Below are 16999 nucleotides of genomic sequence, written 5' to 3' on the forward strand. Positions count from 1 at the left end.
TTTTCCTAAGGAGCTAGGATCCACCTGTGACATTCATTTTAGTCCAGAAGCACATCATTTTATCTCATGGAGCTGCGTCAATTGTCCAGGAAAAAAAAAGAGTCAAGGTGCAATTATGAGAGGCCACCATGAACCTGATCATTATGTGAATCATAAAAGATTCCTTGCTTTTGCTTTAAAGTGCAAAATCCAAACATTTTGGATGTGAACATTTAAGCTGTGCAAATGGTGCCACCTACTGTATTGCAAAGCACACAACACATAATTATTTTGTACAGGAGAGGGTTCTTTTGTTCAGTTTGTTAGCATGCATTCCGTTGGTATTCCTCAAACCTCATAAATACATACAGTGGTACCTTGGTTTTCGAACGTAATCTGTTCCGGAAGATCGTTCGATTTCTGAAACGTTCGAAAACCGAGGATCAAAGGGCTGTTGGCAATTTCAATGGGGAAAAATGAGAAATGTGCCTTGGAAGCTGTTCAAGTTCCAAAAAACATTCGAAAACAGAAGCATTCACTTCCAGGTTTTTGGTGTTCGTCTTCCGAAATGTTTGGCAGCTGAGACGTTCGAAAACTGAGGTTCCACTGTACTTTACTGGCAATGAAACCTGGCTTCAGATCAGTCCGCAGTTCGATGCTACCTGCTTCTTTATTGTGCTTTTAACAACAGCTTCATATACAGATGTTATCAGTTAATGGTGCTTTAGCACCACACCTTCAAATGCTTCCCCTGCTGATTCCTTTATATCAAGATTCTTCAAATGCGCAGAAGGCTAGACCAGGTTGTTCCTCACCACACCCCCCCTGGCTTGTTGGAAACCCAAATTCTGAGGTGTAAATTCACTTAGAAAGAAGATGCCTGGAGTTGAACTTTGCTGTGGAAAGTTCAACATTTCCCCACCCAATTTTTTTTTATTGGTTTTCACAACATTATAAACAAACAAACACATAGAACAAACAAACATGAATCATAGCCTTATTAAAAATTACACTTATTAATATTGTTAAGTGACTTCCTCGCTTCCCCTTGGTTGAATTTCATTGCATGTCCTTTTAATGGTTTTCCAAATCACAGTTCTTAAAAAAGTTTAACTTAAACATTAACATCCTTAGATCTTCACATTATGAAATTAAACACATTCATCAATCACTTAACTTAAATAAAATCCTAAGCCAATTAAGTATCTGCAAGCTGTTTTCAGTTGATTTAACTTAACATATTTAACTAAGTAATCATTAAATTTGATGCAGTCTTCCTGATACTCCTCCTACAGTATCAGTATCTGGAAAGTTCATCATTAGCTCAGTCACCTCCCCACTGTTCCGTGCCCTGTATTTTCTGGGTAAGGGAAACACCAGCCCTTATAAATCCTTATTGTTAACAGCAGTGTTCTCTGGGTGCACACACACACACATTTCCCATGTTCCTAGTTCAGCCCTTTTACACTAAAGTGGAAAGTGGCACCAATGTTTTTGAGTTATCAATTTTTTTACAGTCTGGGGGCTTCCAGATGACCTGTTTATTGAGTACTCATCCTGATTTGTTTTGTAGGGGGTTTAGATGAAGCTAGCTATTTAATGAGCTTTCATTCTGATTGGTTTCTAGGGAGGTTACGTGGCAGTTGCATCAAAACCAATGTCTTGTTACCGCACACTTTCCAGTGCTTTCTCCCCTAACCTCACTTTCCTTATTGCTGAAATCCAGGTCTTTAAGGAAGCAGGTTTGTTGCCCAAGACCTCCCAAACAACTATAATTGTGCAACCTTAATTTTCTGGTGTACGACTGAATGTCCCCCCACCCCCACCCAAAGAAGTGACACACTGGAAGCACCCTCAGTGATTTAAAGTTTGCACGGTAAGCAGGAGTGCATTCCATGAAGCCTTTAGCAGGATCAGGATGCAATGCTGCAGAAACCTACACTTGTCCACATGCAGGTAAAAGAGGCCAAGGCTGCGTACACATCATAACGTTAAAACACAGCTAGGTTGTTCATTTTCCCTCAATTTGGATCAAGACTATTTGAGGGAAAGAGGGGGAACCCATCAATATGCAGTATTTTATAAGAAACAGCAGGTTATAGAGTGGATATGGATTGTGGCAAATGTCATGTGTACATTCCTTTCCCAAACCATTGGTGGGAGCGCAATGGATGAAGAATAAATGGGGATTTGTACAGAACATGGGGCCTTCTGAATGCAATGAGTGTTTTCTATGTTTTAATATTCACTTTCTACCAGTGCTTCTGACTTCCCTGCGATTGCTAAAGGCTCCTGGGCTGCATCAATAGGAGTATAGCATCTAGATCAAGGGAAGTAATAGTGCCACTGTATTCTGCTCTGGTCAGACCTCACCTGTGGTGTCCAGTTCTGGGCACCACAGTTCAAGAAGGACACTGACAAACTGGAACGTGTCCAGAGGAGGGCAACCAAAATGGTCAAAGGCCTGGAAACGATGCCTTATGAGGAACGGCTAAGGGAGCTGGCCATGTTTAGCCTGAGAGAAGAGGAGGTTAAGGGGTGATATGATAGCCATGTTCAAATATATAAAAGGATGTCACATAGAGGAGGGAGAAAGGTTGTTTTCTGCTGCTCCAGAGAAGCGGACACGGAGCAATGGATCCAAACTACAAGAAAGAAGATTCCACCTAAACATTAGGAAGAACTTCCTGACAGTAAGAGCTGTTCGACAGTGGAATTTGCTGCCAAGGAGTGTGGTGGAGTCTCCTTCTTTGGAGGTCTTTAAGCAGAGGCTTGACAACCATATGTCAGGAGTGCTCTGATGGTGTTTCCTGCTTGGCAGGGGGTTGGACTCGATGACCCTTGTGGTCTCTTCCAACTCTATGATTCTATGATTCCTGCTGTTGATTTTGGAGCTACCGTCTACCCCTCTAAAAGGCACCTGAACTGAAAGTTTATGCCAATGTATTTGAATTAATCAGTTTCCATCTTAATATACTGCTTTAGTAATCAATATCGGCAACATATTTAAATGCAATCAATAATTAGATGGAACATGATTAAACAACTCAATGTTCTTTCATTTGTTTGACAAACAAACCCAATGTTCATCCTAGCTCCATCCCTAAAACACTCTAGAGAAGTAATCTCTCTCTCCTCCTCTCCCTCCCCCACTCCCCCTCATCTTTTTAAATGCATTCTGAAGTGATGCACAATAATTTAAAAAGCTGTAGATTATAATACAAGAAAGCTGCATTGCCCATACGTTCTAATGAATTCACCAGCTCATTGAAACAAATGTGTTTAAGCCTGCCTCTGCATGGGGCTGTGGCTAGGAATATGAATTTACACTTTTGCAAGCAGCCTGCATATGGACATGAAGGATCTAAACAGTGGATTGCGTGGTTTTCAGATCCTTGCTTGCAGTGCTGTCAAAGTTGGCAGCACCAACCATTCCTTTGGCTCGAGTCTCTTTGAACTGAGCCATCCATGGGGCCTGCACTCACTGTCTGAACTCCTAATTGGGAGGAATGGACAGCAGAAACTGAAAAATAAAACAAAATCCTGTTTCTTGGTATTGGGATAGGTTGCAACATATTAAATATAACTGATTCCAACCAATGGAATCTCACACTGTCTGCATACATATTTTTATCTACCCTTTTCCAAGACTATAAGGGTTAATTCACATATCCGTGTTAGCTTGAATATGTAGACGTTGAAAAGTGTGTCGTTATGAGTGTTATTAGGTGATGTAAAATATTGTTCAGCAGTTGATATTGCAGCCCTGAACAAATGGGTTCTGGAATAACTTCTAATTGTAATAACTGGAAATTAGCTACCAGATTTTGAGCATTTTCTAGAAAGGCCTGTTGCGTTCCTGCAGGAGAATGAGGTGGTTGAATCAAGGGTGCTGAGAGACTCACAATTCCCCTCCCAATGCTGCAATTTCTACAGTCGTCCCTCTTCATGGGGAAATCTGGGAATTTTAGGTCTGTGGGAGGTCTTCTACCAACTCTCAGCATTCTTAACAAACTACAGCTCCCAGAATTCTTTGGGGCAAGCCACGAGTGCTTAAAGTATCACTGTAGTGCTTTAAATACACGGTGCGAATGTGGCCTATGGATCATTAATTTCAGGGGGAATATTCTGAGTGTGACTTAACTGGATATAACCCCAAATCTTTAGATGGTTGTGCTCTCATGCCTTATCCAACCCACACTCTAAAATTTCATATGTTAACACAAAGTGGATAATACTATCTGAGCAGAGTGGCTTTCCCACTTGGAACTGCAATGACTGTGGAGCTAACAGAAACCAGTGTTAGCCCCCAAAGGGTTGTGCTAGGCTGTTCAGCTTTGTCTCTTGTCCTGCTGAGTCAGTTTAATGAAACATGCAGAACCCAAATGCCCATTTAGCAACATGCTTTCTATCCCTTCCCATCCTGACCTACAACAATGCAGGCAAAGGCATGTACAATACGAATTTGTTCATTCAGCAAGATTCTGAACCCTTTTCACAAAGAGCCGAGCGAAACAATGGCCACCAACATCTAGCAAGGGACACACAAGGCTGATTCTATTTGGTGCTGCGCCCTTTCTTGCTGTGTTGGGTTCAACAGCACTTTGCTGTTGGAATGGCCCTAAGAATTGCATCAATAGGTTGGGTTTCAGAATAGCAACAAAATAATTACATCGTACAAAACAAAAGAAAAAGCTTGTGGAAAAAATAGTTGAACAAAACTGTTTTATGCTTTCTTTGTCTTGTGTTTCCTGGCAGCTGGTTGGCTACAAACATACATTTTCTCTCTAAACTATTCCAGCAAAGCACCCTCCTGGTTGCAACCCTTTCTATGGCTTCTTTCCCCCAGTTGATCATTGGCCCAAAAGAGAGGAGCTTCTGGAAATTCTGTGCTAGCTCATGTTTGTTGCAGATAGCTCCATTGTAGACACCTCCATAAATACTGGGTGCATTTCCTTAGCCATATTGAATGAGAGCTGGAACCAAAATGTGCAGGAGATGGACAAAGAAGATGCCAATGGCCAGGTAAAACATATGTGTGTTGTGAATGATGTAAAACTTGCTAGGTGCATGCTTTGCTTATGAATGGTGGTGAGGAAAAAGAATCTCCATTGCACTGTTTGGTGAAAAATAGTGCATTGAAAATATTGGGATGTAACCTTAATAAGTTGGCAAGCAAGCAAACAAGCAAGCAAGCAAGCAAACAAACAAATAAACAAGCAGAAGACTGATTTCAAGAAATTCGACTGAGCATGCGGTGTTAGGTAATAACTTAATCAGTCCCAAACACCATCGCTTTATGTCTTGGATCTGAAACTGCTAGAGAGGCAAAGTTTGGGGTGTTTGATGCACTGTGTGCTTAGCAAGCAGCAGCATTTTCCCTTTGAAGTTAGCTAAAAGCCTCCAAAGTCAGCTAGTTGTCTGTGCTAAGCTGAAAGGTTAACTATTTGTGTGCAGTACACATGTCAGGAAGGGAATTCAATTAAATCAACGCTGTCTGTGCTTCAGTGGACAAATCTAAGGCATAAGCCATCAGCAGGGCTGTCTTAAGCATATCCTGCGCCATGGTGCAAAGCTCCGTCCGGTGCCCCCCCATTTCCCAGAGTTCTTTAGGGAGGACAGCGCTGCTGGTGGGGCTGGAGGAGGCAGGCAGCGGCTGGAGGGCAGCTCCTCCAGCGGGGAAGAGGCAGAGGCTGGACGCGGCGCCTCCCAGCTCAGCTGGTCGCTTTGTGCCGCTGTGGCCACAGCAGAAGGAGGCTCCGGGTGCGGCGCTGCTTCGACGCGGCATGGCAGAGGTGGGCGAGGGTGGTGAGCTGATGCTGGGAGGTGCTGCGTCCAGCCTCCGCCTCTTCCCGGGCGCCCTCCAGAACTTGGCACCCCGGTGCCCCGCGCCACTAGCCTCTATGGGTAAGACGCTCCTGGCCATCAACTTCTAATGATCTGAGTGAGAGATGAAGCAGTTGCTAAACTCTTCTACGGGGCCTTAAAATGCTGGATTGTACCCCCAACTTGTGCTGTATTAGAAAAAAAAAATCAGCAACAATTAAGATTGCCATCCACACAGACAATCTGTGTGGATCTGTCATGGTATTCTACTCAATATTGAGCCAGAGCAGAACTCCAATGTATAGCTAGCAGAGTAAAAACTTAAACACGTTGCAGGATTCCCCCAAAATAGACCAGAGGCAATTGTATTTCATCCAGCAGAGCTTTACTGCTACTGAAGGCAAATGAGCATAATAGTCACAAATCCAACACATTCAGGATTGACACTGTCCATAAGAAATCCAGTTGCAGCAGACTTAACTTAAATTTGCAATAACTTAACCCACACTTTTGTGTATTGCATACAAAAAGTAAAAATGCTAAAACTGAACCTTGGTTTAAAAAAAAGAAAATGTGGGGTGTCTTAGAGTCCTAAGGGAAGATTGGGTACGTGGGCCACAGCTTAGCCACCCCAGTCTTCCACCACAGAACTTTGGCACCACAATCTGCTGCCCTGTGGAGCAGCTTAGCATCAGATCATTCTAAACTCTCTGAAACACACCCCCCCTCACAAACCATACATTGTTAATGCCCAGTATTCCCATCTCTTAAATCCTTTGCTTTCCAGTGTTTTTAGAGAAGGTAAAACTATCTTTCTTGTAATTCTTCTCTCTCTCTCTCTCTCTCTCTCTCTCTCTCTCGCTTTCTTTTCCTGAAGATCTCACTGGGGAGAGATGAAATATTGATGAATGTTTTCGATTCATACTTTGTATAATTTAGTTTTTTGTTCATTCCCCGCTGTGGGAACTCCACTTCCTTTCTGATAGGAAGAACTTAATTGAGACTTGGGATGGAGTGAACAATTAGCTGTTTGGTATACAGAATGCAGGATTACTTAAAGACTCAAGAAGACAATGTTTTTAAGAAAATACCTTTTGGACAAGCAAACTTTCCAAGCAGACCTCCTTTATCAAGAAATGATTGGAGACTTAATTATAATAAGAGGAAGCCTTCCATCAGCTTTGGCTGGTGGCCCAGCTGCGCCCTTATCTGGACAGGGATGGCCTAACTATGGTTGTTGTTGCTCTGGTAACCTCTAGGTTAGATTACTCCAATGCATCATATGTAGGGCTGCCTCTGAAGACGGTTCGGAAACTTCAGCTGGTGCAGAATTCAGCAGCCAGGTTGCTTACTGGGACAAGACAGTTTGAGCAAATTACACCGATCCTGGCCTGCCAATTAGTTTCTGGGCCTAATTCAAAGTGCTGGTTTTGACCTATAAAGCCTTAAATGGCTCAGGACCACAGTACCTCAAGGACCGCCTCTCTCCATATGAACCTAACCGGACCCTGAGATTGTCCTCTGAGACCCTTCTATGTGTGCCTCCTCCATGAGAGGTCTGGAGGGTGGCAATAGGAGAACGGGTGCTTTCTGCAGTGGCTCCCTCTTTGTGGAATGCACTCCCCTGGGAGGTTTGGCTGGTGCCTTCATGATACATCTTTAGATGCCAGGTGAAAAGGTTCCTTTTTAACCAGGCCTTTGGTTGATTGACATCCAATGTCCTTTTAAATGTGTTGTGGAATGGGGATTATTGGTTTGTTTCTGTTCTTATTTTTGTTATGTATTTTGTGGTTTTTTAATATTGTAATTTTATGTTGTGAACTGCCCTGAGATCTATGGGTATAGAGCAGTATACAAATAGTAATAATAATAACAACAACAATAATAATTAAGGCAGGTCCCTGGATGTCCTGCTTTCTTGTCTGACTGGTGCTAGATTGCCCATAATCTGTCAGATTAAGGATAAGAAAACAAGATGAGATATCTATATATTGGATTCTATTAAACATTTAACAGAAGAGCGAGCTTTGATTAGGTTGTGGTCTAAATCCCCTTGCAGTGTGGATGTTACAATGTGCATTGGGCCTGGGTTTATGGAATGTATCAATTCCGTAAGTATGTCAAATGTATAAAGTGTGAATTAAAGAGGGCTGCATATTTCATTCGAACAGAGCATATTGTTTATATTTGCTGATGATTGCAGAGCACTGCCGGAAATGAAACTGAGGAAGTTGATGGCAACTGCATGTGTGGATTAAGAAGAAAAAGAGGAGTCAAAGTCACTGGGAAGCAGAACCTTACAGCAGGATGTGAAACTATGGACACTTCTCACCCTGGAAACACTTCTGATTCTCTCTCTCATCAAAGAAAGCTTGCTTACGTCAAGCTATGTACAGACGAACTTCTTCAGAAACCACCAGGCTTCCCAGAAATGCAGGAAGCAGATGAGAGCCCTCCCAAATATTGTCATACAACAGAAGACCCACAGCAGGGCAGAGAGGAACCTCACAAAAGCAGCCCAGAAGCTCATGGGGCAATAGAAAATTTCGGCAATGAAGACCATGCACCGAAAACAGATTTAGATGGCAAAGAAGAGAAAGTTGTGTGTCTAAATACAGCGAGAATCAGGGAGAATGCAAAAACACCAGTAAATGATAAAGAGAAACCTGACACAGCAGAGAAGGAGTGGAAGTTCCACATGACTGAGAAAAAGGACATGGACCATCATGCAGCAACCCAGGAAAAAGATGAAAGCAAAGTCTCTTTAGCTTTGGGCTCTGGAATTTCCAAAGAAACTTTGCAAGAGTTGAAAAACCTGTTGAGAGAAAGCCCGGTGCTGAGTACCAGGGTTAGGAACAGTGGCAAACCCAGAAGTCCCTCTTCCCATACACTTCCGCTGAAGTCTAGTGATAATCAAAGGAGCTACATGGAAATGTTTCACCCTCATTTAAGAGGAGGTGATCAGAAAGTCCTCTCTGGGCGCAAGCCAGGAGCAGGGCTAGCAGGGAAGCCACCCCTGCTGCACAGCTCTGCTGGGTTGGATAAGCAGCCATCCGAAAGCGAAGATATGGATCATTCTCCTGGGAGGCAACAGACACATTCCCCCAATGCAGGCAGTGCTTCAGAAGCTAAATTTGAGCCCACATCTGGTAAGGAAGCTAAGACTTTGCCTGCAGCACACCATATAGGGATGGGAGTCTTCCCAGTTAAACAGAAGTGTTGCCTTGTCTTGTTTTTATTGATAACACAGACTTGTGTGGTTTATGGTATACAAGGACATTGTGCATCAAAAAGGTGTGTGCGTGTGTGTATAAATGCCACAAGTGGGAGGGTCAGAGGAGCCCATTCAAACTCAGTAATTAGGGCTCGGCAGGGGAGAAGAAGGTGGGTGCCTGTGTTGTGTCATTATCAGTGCCTCCCCCCCCCCCCCATTATTTTTGCCAAAAGAGAAATGTTTGCTTCCACTCCACCCCCCACCTCAGCAAAAAAATGTCATTTTTGGTAGCTCCAATAAGGAGAGCAGCCAAAAGTATGAACTCTGAGGGGGGAAAGCTGCAGGATAGCTCTTGAAAAACACGGACACCATGGAGATATCCCCTACTCCAGACATAGGCAAACTCGGCCCTCCAGATGTTTTTGGCCTACAACTCCCATGATCCCCAGCTAGCAGGACCAGTGGTCAGGGATGATGGGAATCCTTTGATTACTAGTCCAAAACATCTGGAGGGCCGAGTTTGCCTATGCCTGCTCTGCTCTAATGGGAGGGGGCACAGGAAGGCTCCAACCCAGATTGTCCCCAGTGAGCTTCATGGCTGAGTGAGAAATTGAACCCAAGCCTCTCAGGTCTTGGCCCAGCTCTCTAACCACTATACCACACTGGAATGAGCAGAACTTTCCTGAGCAGAACTTTTTAAAGCTAATTTTAATGAAATGCATGTAGAAGTTTTCCCTGAACAGGCTCCTTCAGATTCACCCAATCCATTGCTTTCTGCCTTGGGTGTTCCATGCAGAAAGTGAGGCTATAAACTGTAATAATAAATACATCATTTAATAGAGAACCAGGGCTGTGTCAAGCTCTTCACCTGCACGTCACCTGGCTAACATTATTGAAACTTAATAAAGGCCCATGAAATTCCTAAAGAAATATTGCCTGAGCAGGAACCCTGCAAATTCACTTTGGATTGCATGTGGATTAGGCAAAATTTGGAGACAGTTTTAATTGGCTCCAAAGTAGCATGTATCAATCATGCGGAACTAATCTGAATAAATGAGTCCAACAAATGATTGAATCTGTGGCCACCCGGAATCCAGAAAGCTAGATTTTTGCATCTTATCCAAACTATATCATAATTAGACCCCTTCAGACAACTGGTTGCATTTGCTTCCGGCAGTTTAGTGACTACAACTGTTAATAATGAGTGAAAAACCAGCTGTCTGAGAGCAGCAGAGGCCTGTTTGAAATCTGTGGGGCTTTGGCGGGGGGTGCATTCAGCTAGATTTTTCTCAGGGTAGCCCCATTAAAATGAATGAACATGACTAAGCTAGGTCCATTAATTTCAATATGCTTACTCTGACTAAACTTCAGTTGATTACCACCTAAAATGTTTCACCATTTATACGTTGCATATACACAGACGTTATCTAGGTGTATTGCTAAGTTATTATTTGCAAAGTGTATCTTGTTGAGCCTTAAGACATGCTGCACCAGAGGCTTTTCTGCTTCACACCATTAGAATCAAGATGCTTACGTGTACAGTCGTACCTCTGGTTATGAACGCTTCTGGTTACGAACGCTTCAGGTTACAAGCTCCGCTAACCCGGAAGTAGCTGCTCCTGGATGCGAACGGAAATCGCTCGCTGGAGACGCACGCGCAGCGGGAGACCCTATTAGCGAAAGCACGCCTCAGGATAAGAACAGTTTCAGCTTAAGAACGGACCTCTGAAATTAATTAAGTTCGTTACCAGAGGTACCACTGTACTGATCTTTGCTTGGGATCGCGCACTGCATTGAAAAGATATACCAGCGTGGACATGTTGATGGCAAATATTTAAATTTTGACCTGATCAAGTGTATTTTCATTTTTAGAACACAGCAGAGATCCCAGTGTAAAGAGCATTCCCCTTCACTTGGTCTCTGAGATTGAGCGCATTAAAGAACAGATGTCCAGAGACAATATACGTTTTGTCAGGTTTGAAGCAGCCGACCTTCATGGCGTGTCAAGATCAAAGACCATCCCGTCTCGTTTTTTCCGGGTACGTTTATGCATCCCCTGTAGCAAGTCTTCTTCTGTGTTCCCAGGCCATGAAGAGACAACTTGCTATACCACAGACCTTTGCTATGTACAATACAATTCCAGTTTACACAATATATATTTCCTCCTTTGTTCATTGGTACCCATAAGGCTTATTTCATCTCCTCCCTGATGCCCCCCTGCCAAAGCGGTCATTCCTCAGCCCTGAAGAAATGCAAATCTAATTAAGAGAACTTGTCAGTGTTGATTCTTTACACACCCAAGACTCGCCTTCCCCCAGATTTATCTTTCTTTTTCTAAACATTTGCAACATGCACAACGATCCTGTTTTATTTGACATTGGCAAATTGCAGGAGGAGGCCAAGAGCAAATTACAAAAGGCACTGAAGTGATAGCATGGGAATCATTCTAGTTTGGAAGTATTCCCTTTTCAGCGATTAAATCAGATAAGAAAATACCGTTGTATGCATGACGGCTTAATAATAATATTAGTGATGCTGGTGTTCTAATAAATATGAGTCATATTATGAAGCATTTGGTAGCAGCTGTATAGAAAGTAGTGACCTCTAAGGGCCTTTTGGTGTATTGTTTATGTGATACTCAGCATGGATGGTTTATATGCTGCATTTTAGCTATAACCGTGTCATGAATATTTCAGGTTCCATTGAGTGAAAATATATACTGGCATTACTGGAAATCTAGTAAAACCTTGCTTTCATTCTAAACTTCTTTGAAGCCCCAAAGGCAATTTTCTCTTAATTTTGTCCTTACATCTTGCTGTAGTTTTGAAGCTATGGGCTCAGATCCAATTTTCTTTCACTGATGCCATTTAGGCATTAGCAGAAATGAACTCTCTTCCAGGGAATTTAATGCTCTTGAAAGGCGATGGGGTAATGGGACCATCTTTTCACCCATCACTCAATTCAAAGTGCAGGGAGCCAGGCTCACCCTTTTCAAATTAACCTGAACTTGTCTGATATATCCCCAACCCATGCTCAAATTAAAGTACAAGTGAAAGTGTAAATCATCTGATGTTCTTCAAAATAAAATAAAAAATAAGTTGGAATGTAAGATGAGCACAGGTGTGCAGGACTAGGTCTAACCACATGTACAATATTACAGGTTACTGACTTAGGATGCTGTTGGATTCTTGGAAGGAGCTTTTGATCCATCGTATGCCTCTGCTAATAGAGAGAGGAGGCAGTTATTAGGAATTCTATTCCCCCTTTGCAGAACCAAAGGACTAGTTGATTGCCTGCCTCCCATCCAGGTGGTTCTGTTTCTACCTGCACATTTCTATACTTGATTGTTGGACTGCTGCATGTCTTCTTATCTTTCTGCCTTCATTTATTGTCACATTGGCAAGTTGTTTGATGGGTTTGGGGTGCTTTTCAAACATGTTTCAATTCCCCCCTCTTTCAGGTTATGACCTCTTTCATTCCCCTCAGGTGTTGGGGGACCTCCCAGAACAGGGTGGAATGTGGGGTGGGGGCTTGTAAAAGGAATAACAAATAAGATAAATCACCTCCCCTCTTCTCCCATTTGTGAAGGTGTCTGCAGGATCACAAGCCCTTCCCTGAAACCAAGGGCACCAGTTGGATTCCACCTATTGTCGGGTTGGCCAATGTCACCTGTTAACAAATTTGTTGGATTATTTTGTTCCAATTACCTGTTGAAACCCTTTGGGTATGCAGGGCAAACTAGTATTAAGGGAGTGAACCTTGGAGCAGATGTTTTCTGTTGCAATCACACACACACACACACACACACACGCTTGTATGTAAGGAAACTAACCTTGTAGATACGGAAAATAGATACTTGGATAGAAAAGTTCCCAGTTCTAGTCTAGCTAACTAGTCTATAGTAGAACAAGGAAGCCATGAGGTCCAAGAGGGAAGTGTGAGAAGTAGGAAGAAGTTGTAAACAGGGTGCAACCTGAGACGCAGCTGGTTGCTAACCTTTCACAGAGGAAGTTCACTGAAGAGTTAGTGAACTATACCACAATCCAGAGAACCACACAACCAAAATGCTCACTGGGCCTTTTTATTTCCCAACCCTCTTGGCAATCTCCAATGTACTCTGTTTGTGCCTGTTCAAAGAAAAGATGCTATAGAGGTCCCACTGGACACTTAGAAATCTTTGGATATATCTCTCATGAGATACAGTGCATAACTCCCTTATGGAACAAGTTGCTGACACCCCTGCTTTGGAAGTGCGGCCCCTTACATATCACCAAGAAAGAGGAAGTCCATCATCAGAATTAAAAGGGCAAAAGAAGACGCATATTAGCATAAAATGTGCATGTGTTAATTTATATTTATAGATTCAAATTTAGAAATATACTATAGCTGAACTAGAAATAATCTCAGTTTAATGGAAAAGATTCTGTGTCTGCTCAGTCTGCTGTCCTGGTGCTTTTCATTGTTGATGGGCTGCTTCAGGGCTCCTGCTCTCCCTTCTTAGGGTTCTGTATCTTTGAAATGATCTTGCATCAGACAGCCCTTCAGATAAAGGACTATCCTCTGTAAAATCAGACACACAGCTACCCTTGCGCAGAATTTGAACTCAAACAGGCATAGCATTTCTCACTGTTGTAATCATAATTGCAGTGTTAAAGTGACTACAGCGCAATCCTAAAAGTTTCTTCCCTCTGTTTAGGCCAAAGCAATCCATGGTGTTGCCATGCCCAGAGGTTACCTTGAACTGACTCTGAATCCCAAGGATAATGAAATAAACCATATAAGCGCCAGCAATTTCAACTGCGACATAATCCTGAGTCCTGAATTAGCAACGTTTCGGGTTTTGCCATGGACTGAAGACACTGCTAGAGTGATCTGCGATTCCTTCGCTGTAACTGGCAACCCTTTGTTGACTTCCCCCAGGCACATTGCCAAACAACAGCTGGGCCAACTCCAAGACCTCGGCTTTGCCCTGCGTTCTGCCTTCACTTACGAGTTCTGCATTTATGGCATTGCCGAAATCATCAATTCAAAGGCGATCACTTTCCCCACCACATCCATGCTCAATAACCAAGACCAGTGTTTCATTCAGGAACTCATTGATGGGATGTATCACGCCGGGGCGAACATTGAGAGTTTCTCATCTTCCACGGGACCCGGCCAAATGGAGATCTCTTTTCAGCCAGAGTTTGGCCTCAGTGCAGCCGACAGTGCCTTCACCTTCCGCACCGGCATTAAAGAAGTGGCCAAAAAGTACAATTACATTGCCAGCTTTTTCACCGAGAATGGATTTTGCAACTCAGGAATCCTCTCCCATAGCCTTTGGGATATCACTGGGGAGAATAATTTGTTTTCTTCTGGTTCCGGAGCCCCCGAGTTCACTGACATAGGGAAGAACTGGCTTGCTGGGTTATTGGTGCATTCTGCAGCTCTGAGCTGCTTGATGGCTCCAACCATCGGCTGCCGTAAACGCTACAACGTGTACCGCAAGGATTCCAAGGAGATGGTGTCTGTGAAGTGGGCATGGAATGATAACAGCTGTGCATTTAACGTCAAAAGTCACGGCGAGAAGGGAACTCGGATTGAAAGCAGGCTAGGTTCAGCAATGGCAAACCCTTACTTGGTTCTGTCTGCCACTATCGCTGCTGGTCTGGATGGCATAAGGAGAGGACTCAGTTTCCAGGAGGCATCAGAGGAGATCCAGAGCACTGCTCAGTTCAAAGTTGCAACAATCCCACTGAAATTAGAAGATGCTCTCATTGCACTTCAGGAAGATGAGTGCATCCGGGAAGCCCTAGGTAACACCTTTGTCCGGTATTTCGTCGCTATGAAACAGTATGAGATGGAAAATGAAGAGATGGACGTGGAAAGGAATAAATTTTTAGAATATTTTATCTAGCACAAGTGCATGACATTTTGAGAGCCACTGTAGTGTTATGGCTAAGAGCCTGAGCTATGGATCAAGAAGTTTCCAGTTTGAATCGCATCTCTGCCATGAACTCACGGGGCAACCTTAAGCAAACTGCTCTCTCTCAGCCTCAGTCCTCTCATCTGCAGCATGGGAAATAATAAAATTGACCTACCTTACAAAGTTGTTGTAAGGATCACACCCAGATAATGCAAATGCATTACTCTGAACACTTGTTAAATACTATACAGAGTATTAGAATTGTTTATTGGTAGAAAGATTGGTTTCCATAGCTTTGTAGTAAATATAGATGCTCTTGAATAAGGCTTTTTCAGTTTCCAAAAGCTGGCACATAGAGCACCCTGATTCCTTTGCCCCAGAGTTCTGTATATGTTTGGCATACTGAAAAAAACAAAGCCGGCTAGTGAAATCCTGTGCTGCATTGTACACACTTATTTCCTGGATTGTTTCCTTCAGTACCAGTTTTGCAGTAAAGTGTTGAACTGAAGTTGTGAAAAGCTCCAGCATGAAGATCAGTCACCAATAAAAAAGGTTGTAAATAATTCCAATGCTGTTTTCTTCAGCTTTGTATACAGCAACTGGGAACCATTCACATATAAGATAAAGTCTATCCAAGTGTAGCTCTGTTCACCAGGGAGTGGTTTTATTTTAAGTTAAGTTCTAAAAGTTTTATACTTCTTAGAAGAATAATTGCTGAACTAAGGCTTGGATCCTGAGTTCCATTTGGCAAACAGAAGGACTCATTCTAGACACATAGTGACGCAATACAGTGAAGGATGTCACTGGTGGATGTGATTCTTGCCACCCCCACCCTAGAGTTGAAAGGTACCCTAACAATCCGAAGCAGATTTTGGAGGTGGGCCTCACTGGGAAGGGGGAAACTGAAAAAAGCTGCATCTTTTTCCACCAGTGGGGTATGAATGAACCTTTGCTCATAGAATGCATGCATGCAGGGATTCAGAGAATTCTACTGGGAACAGAATTGGAAATGGAAATTGCCACAATTTGCATGCTCATCCAAGGTCAGGAACAGAAATTGTGCAATTATCTATGCAATGTTCACAGAGATAGATAGATGATAGATAGATGTTAGATGAAGGTAAAGGGACCCCTGACCGTTAGGTCCAGTCGTTACAGACTCTGGCGTTGTGGCGCTCATCTCGCTTTACTGGCCGAGGGAGCCGGCGTTTGCCAGCAGACAGCTTCCGGGTCATGTGGCCAGCATGACTAAGCCGCTTCTGGTGAACCAGAGCAGTGCACGGAAACACCGTTTACCTTCCCACTGGAGTGGTACCTATTTATCTATTTGCAGTTGACGTGCTTTCGAACTGCTAGGCTGGCAGGAGCAGGGACCGAGCAATGGCAGCCCACCCCATCGCTGGGATTCAAACCGCCGACTTTCTGATCGGCAAGCCCTAGGCTCTGTGGTTTAGACCACAGCGCCACCCGCGTCCCCTAGATAGATTGATAGATAGATAGATCAACCCACTCATATTCACTATCTTTTTAAAGTCTGTGAATGTTACATAAATATTTTATTTTCTGCATTGTTGATGTTTCCCTTCTGTCGAAATGAACCAAAGTTAATAACCCAATTGATTACATAATAACCCAATTGATTACATAATTGATTATGTTAGTTTCAGCTACTGGGGAGGATGAGAAGAATAATGTAGGTTTTAGCAGAAGTTGAGCTGTAGCACAACAGAAGTGGAACTGATTGCGATGAACACAGGACAGGGTGGAAATCACTGCCTCCAAGCCTTTGTATCTAAGAAGGAGAATATTGATGTGATCAATAACCCAAAAGCAAGCATGGAAGATGGGTAGATGCATGACTTGGTTACTAGATAACCTTCCTCTCATTCCTCATCAGACATGGTGCAGGAAAGTTTCCATTGTGTGACGCTAATGGTTTTTTGTTATTGAAAAATATTAATATTTTATGGCACTGGATTGGTTTAAATTCAAAGTGTGAAGTTGGTCTGTTACGTTTTGTAGGAGGTCACTGGAGATACCACAAGGGATGAATGAAGCTGCATTTATTATTTAAG

The 16999-nt window shown here is 43.1% G+C and overlaps 1 protein-coding gene and 1 long non-coding RNA gene across 2 annotated transcripts in view; one reads left to right on the forward strand and one right to left on the reverse strand.

The window, feature by feature from the left end:
* Positions 1 to 16999, reverse strand: part of LOC310673485 — an 88549-nt gene that overhangs the window by 15840 nt on the left and 55710 nt on the right. The window lies entirely within an intron of this gene.
* Positions 4963 to 15487, forward strand: LGSN (lengsin, lens protein with glutamine synthetase domain). The gene is made up of 4 exons (XM_083433630.1): positions 4963 to 5004; positions 8009 to 8954; positions 10892 to 11058; positions 13716 to 15487. Exons 1-4 carry the CDS (start codon positions 4978 to 4980, stop codon positions 14913 to 14915), a joined length of 2340 nt encoding a protein of 779 aa, XP_083289756.1. The 5' UTR covers positions 4963 to 4977; the 3' UTR covers positions 14916 to 15487.

Source organism: Podarcis tiliguerta (assembly GCF_965153285.1).
Source record: "Podarcis tiliguerta genome assembly, chromosome: 3".
Classification (NCBI taxonomy): Eukaryota; Metazoa; Chordata; class Lepidosauria; order Squamata; family Lacertidae; genus Podarcis; species Podarcis tiliguerta.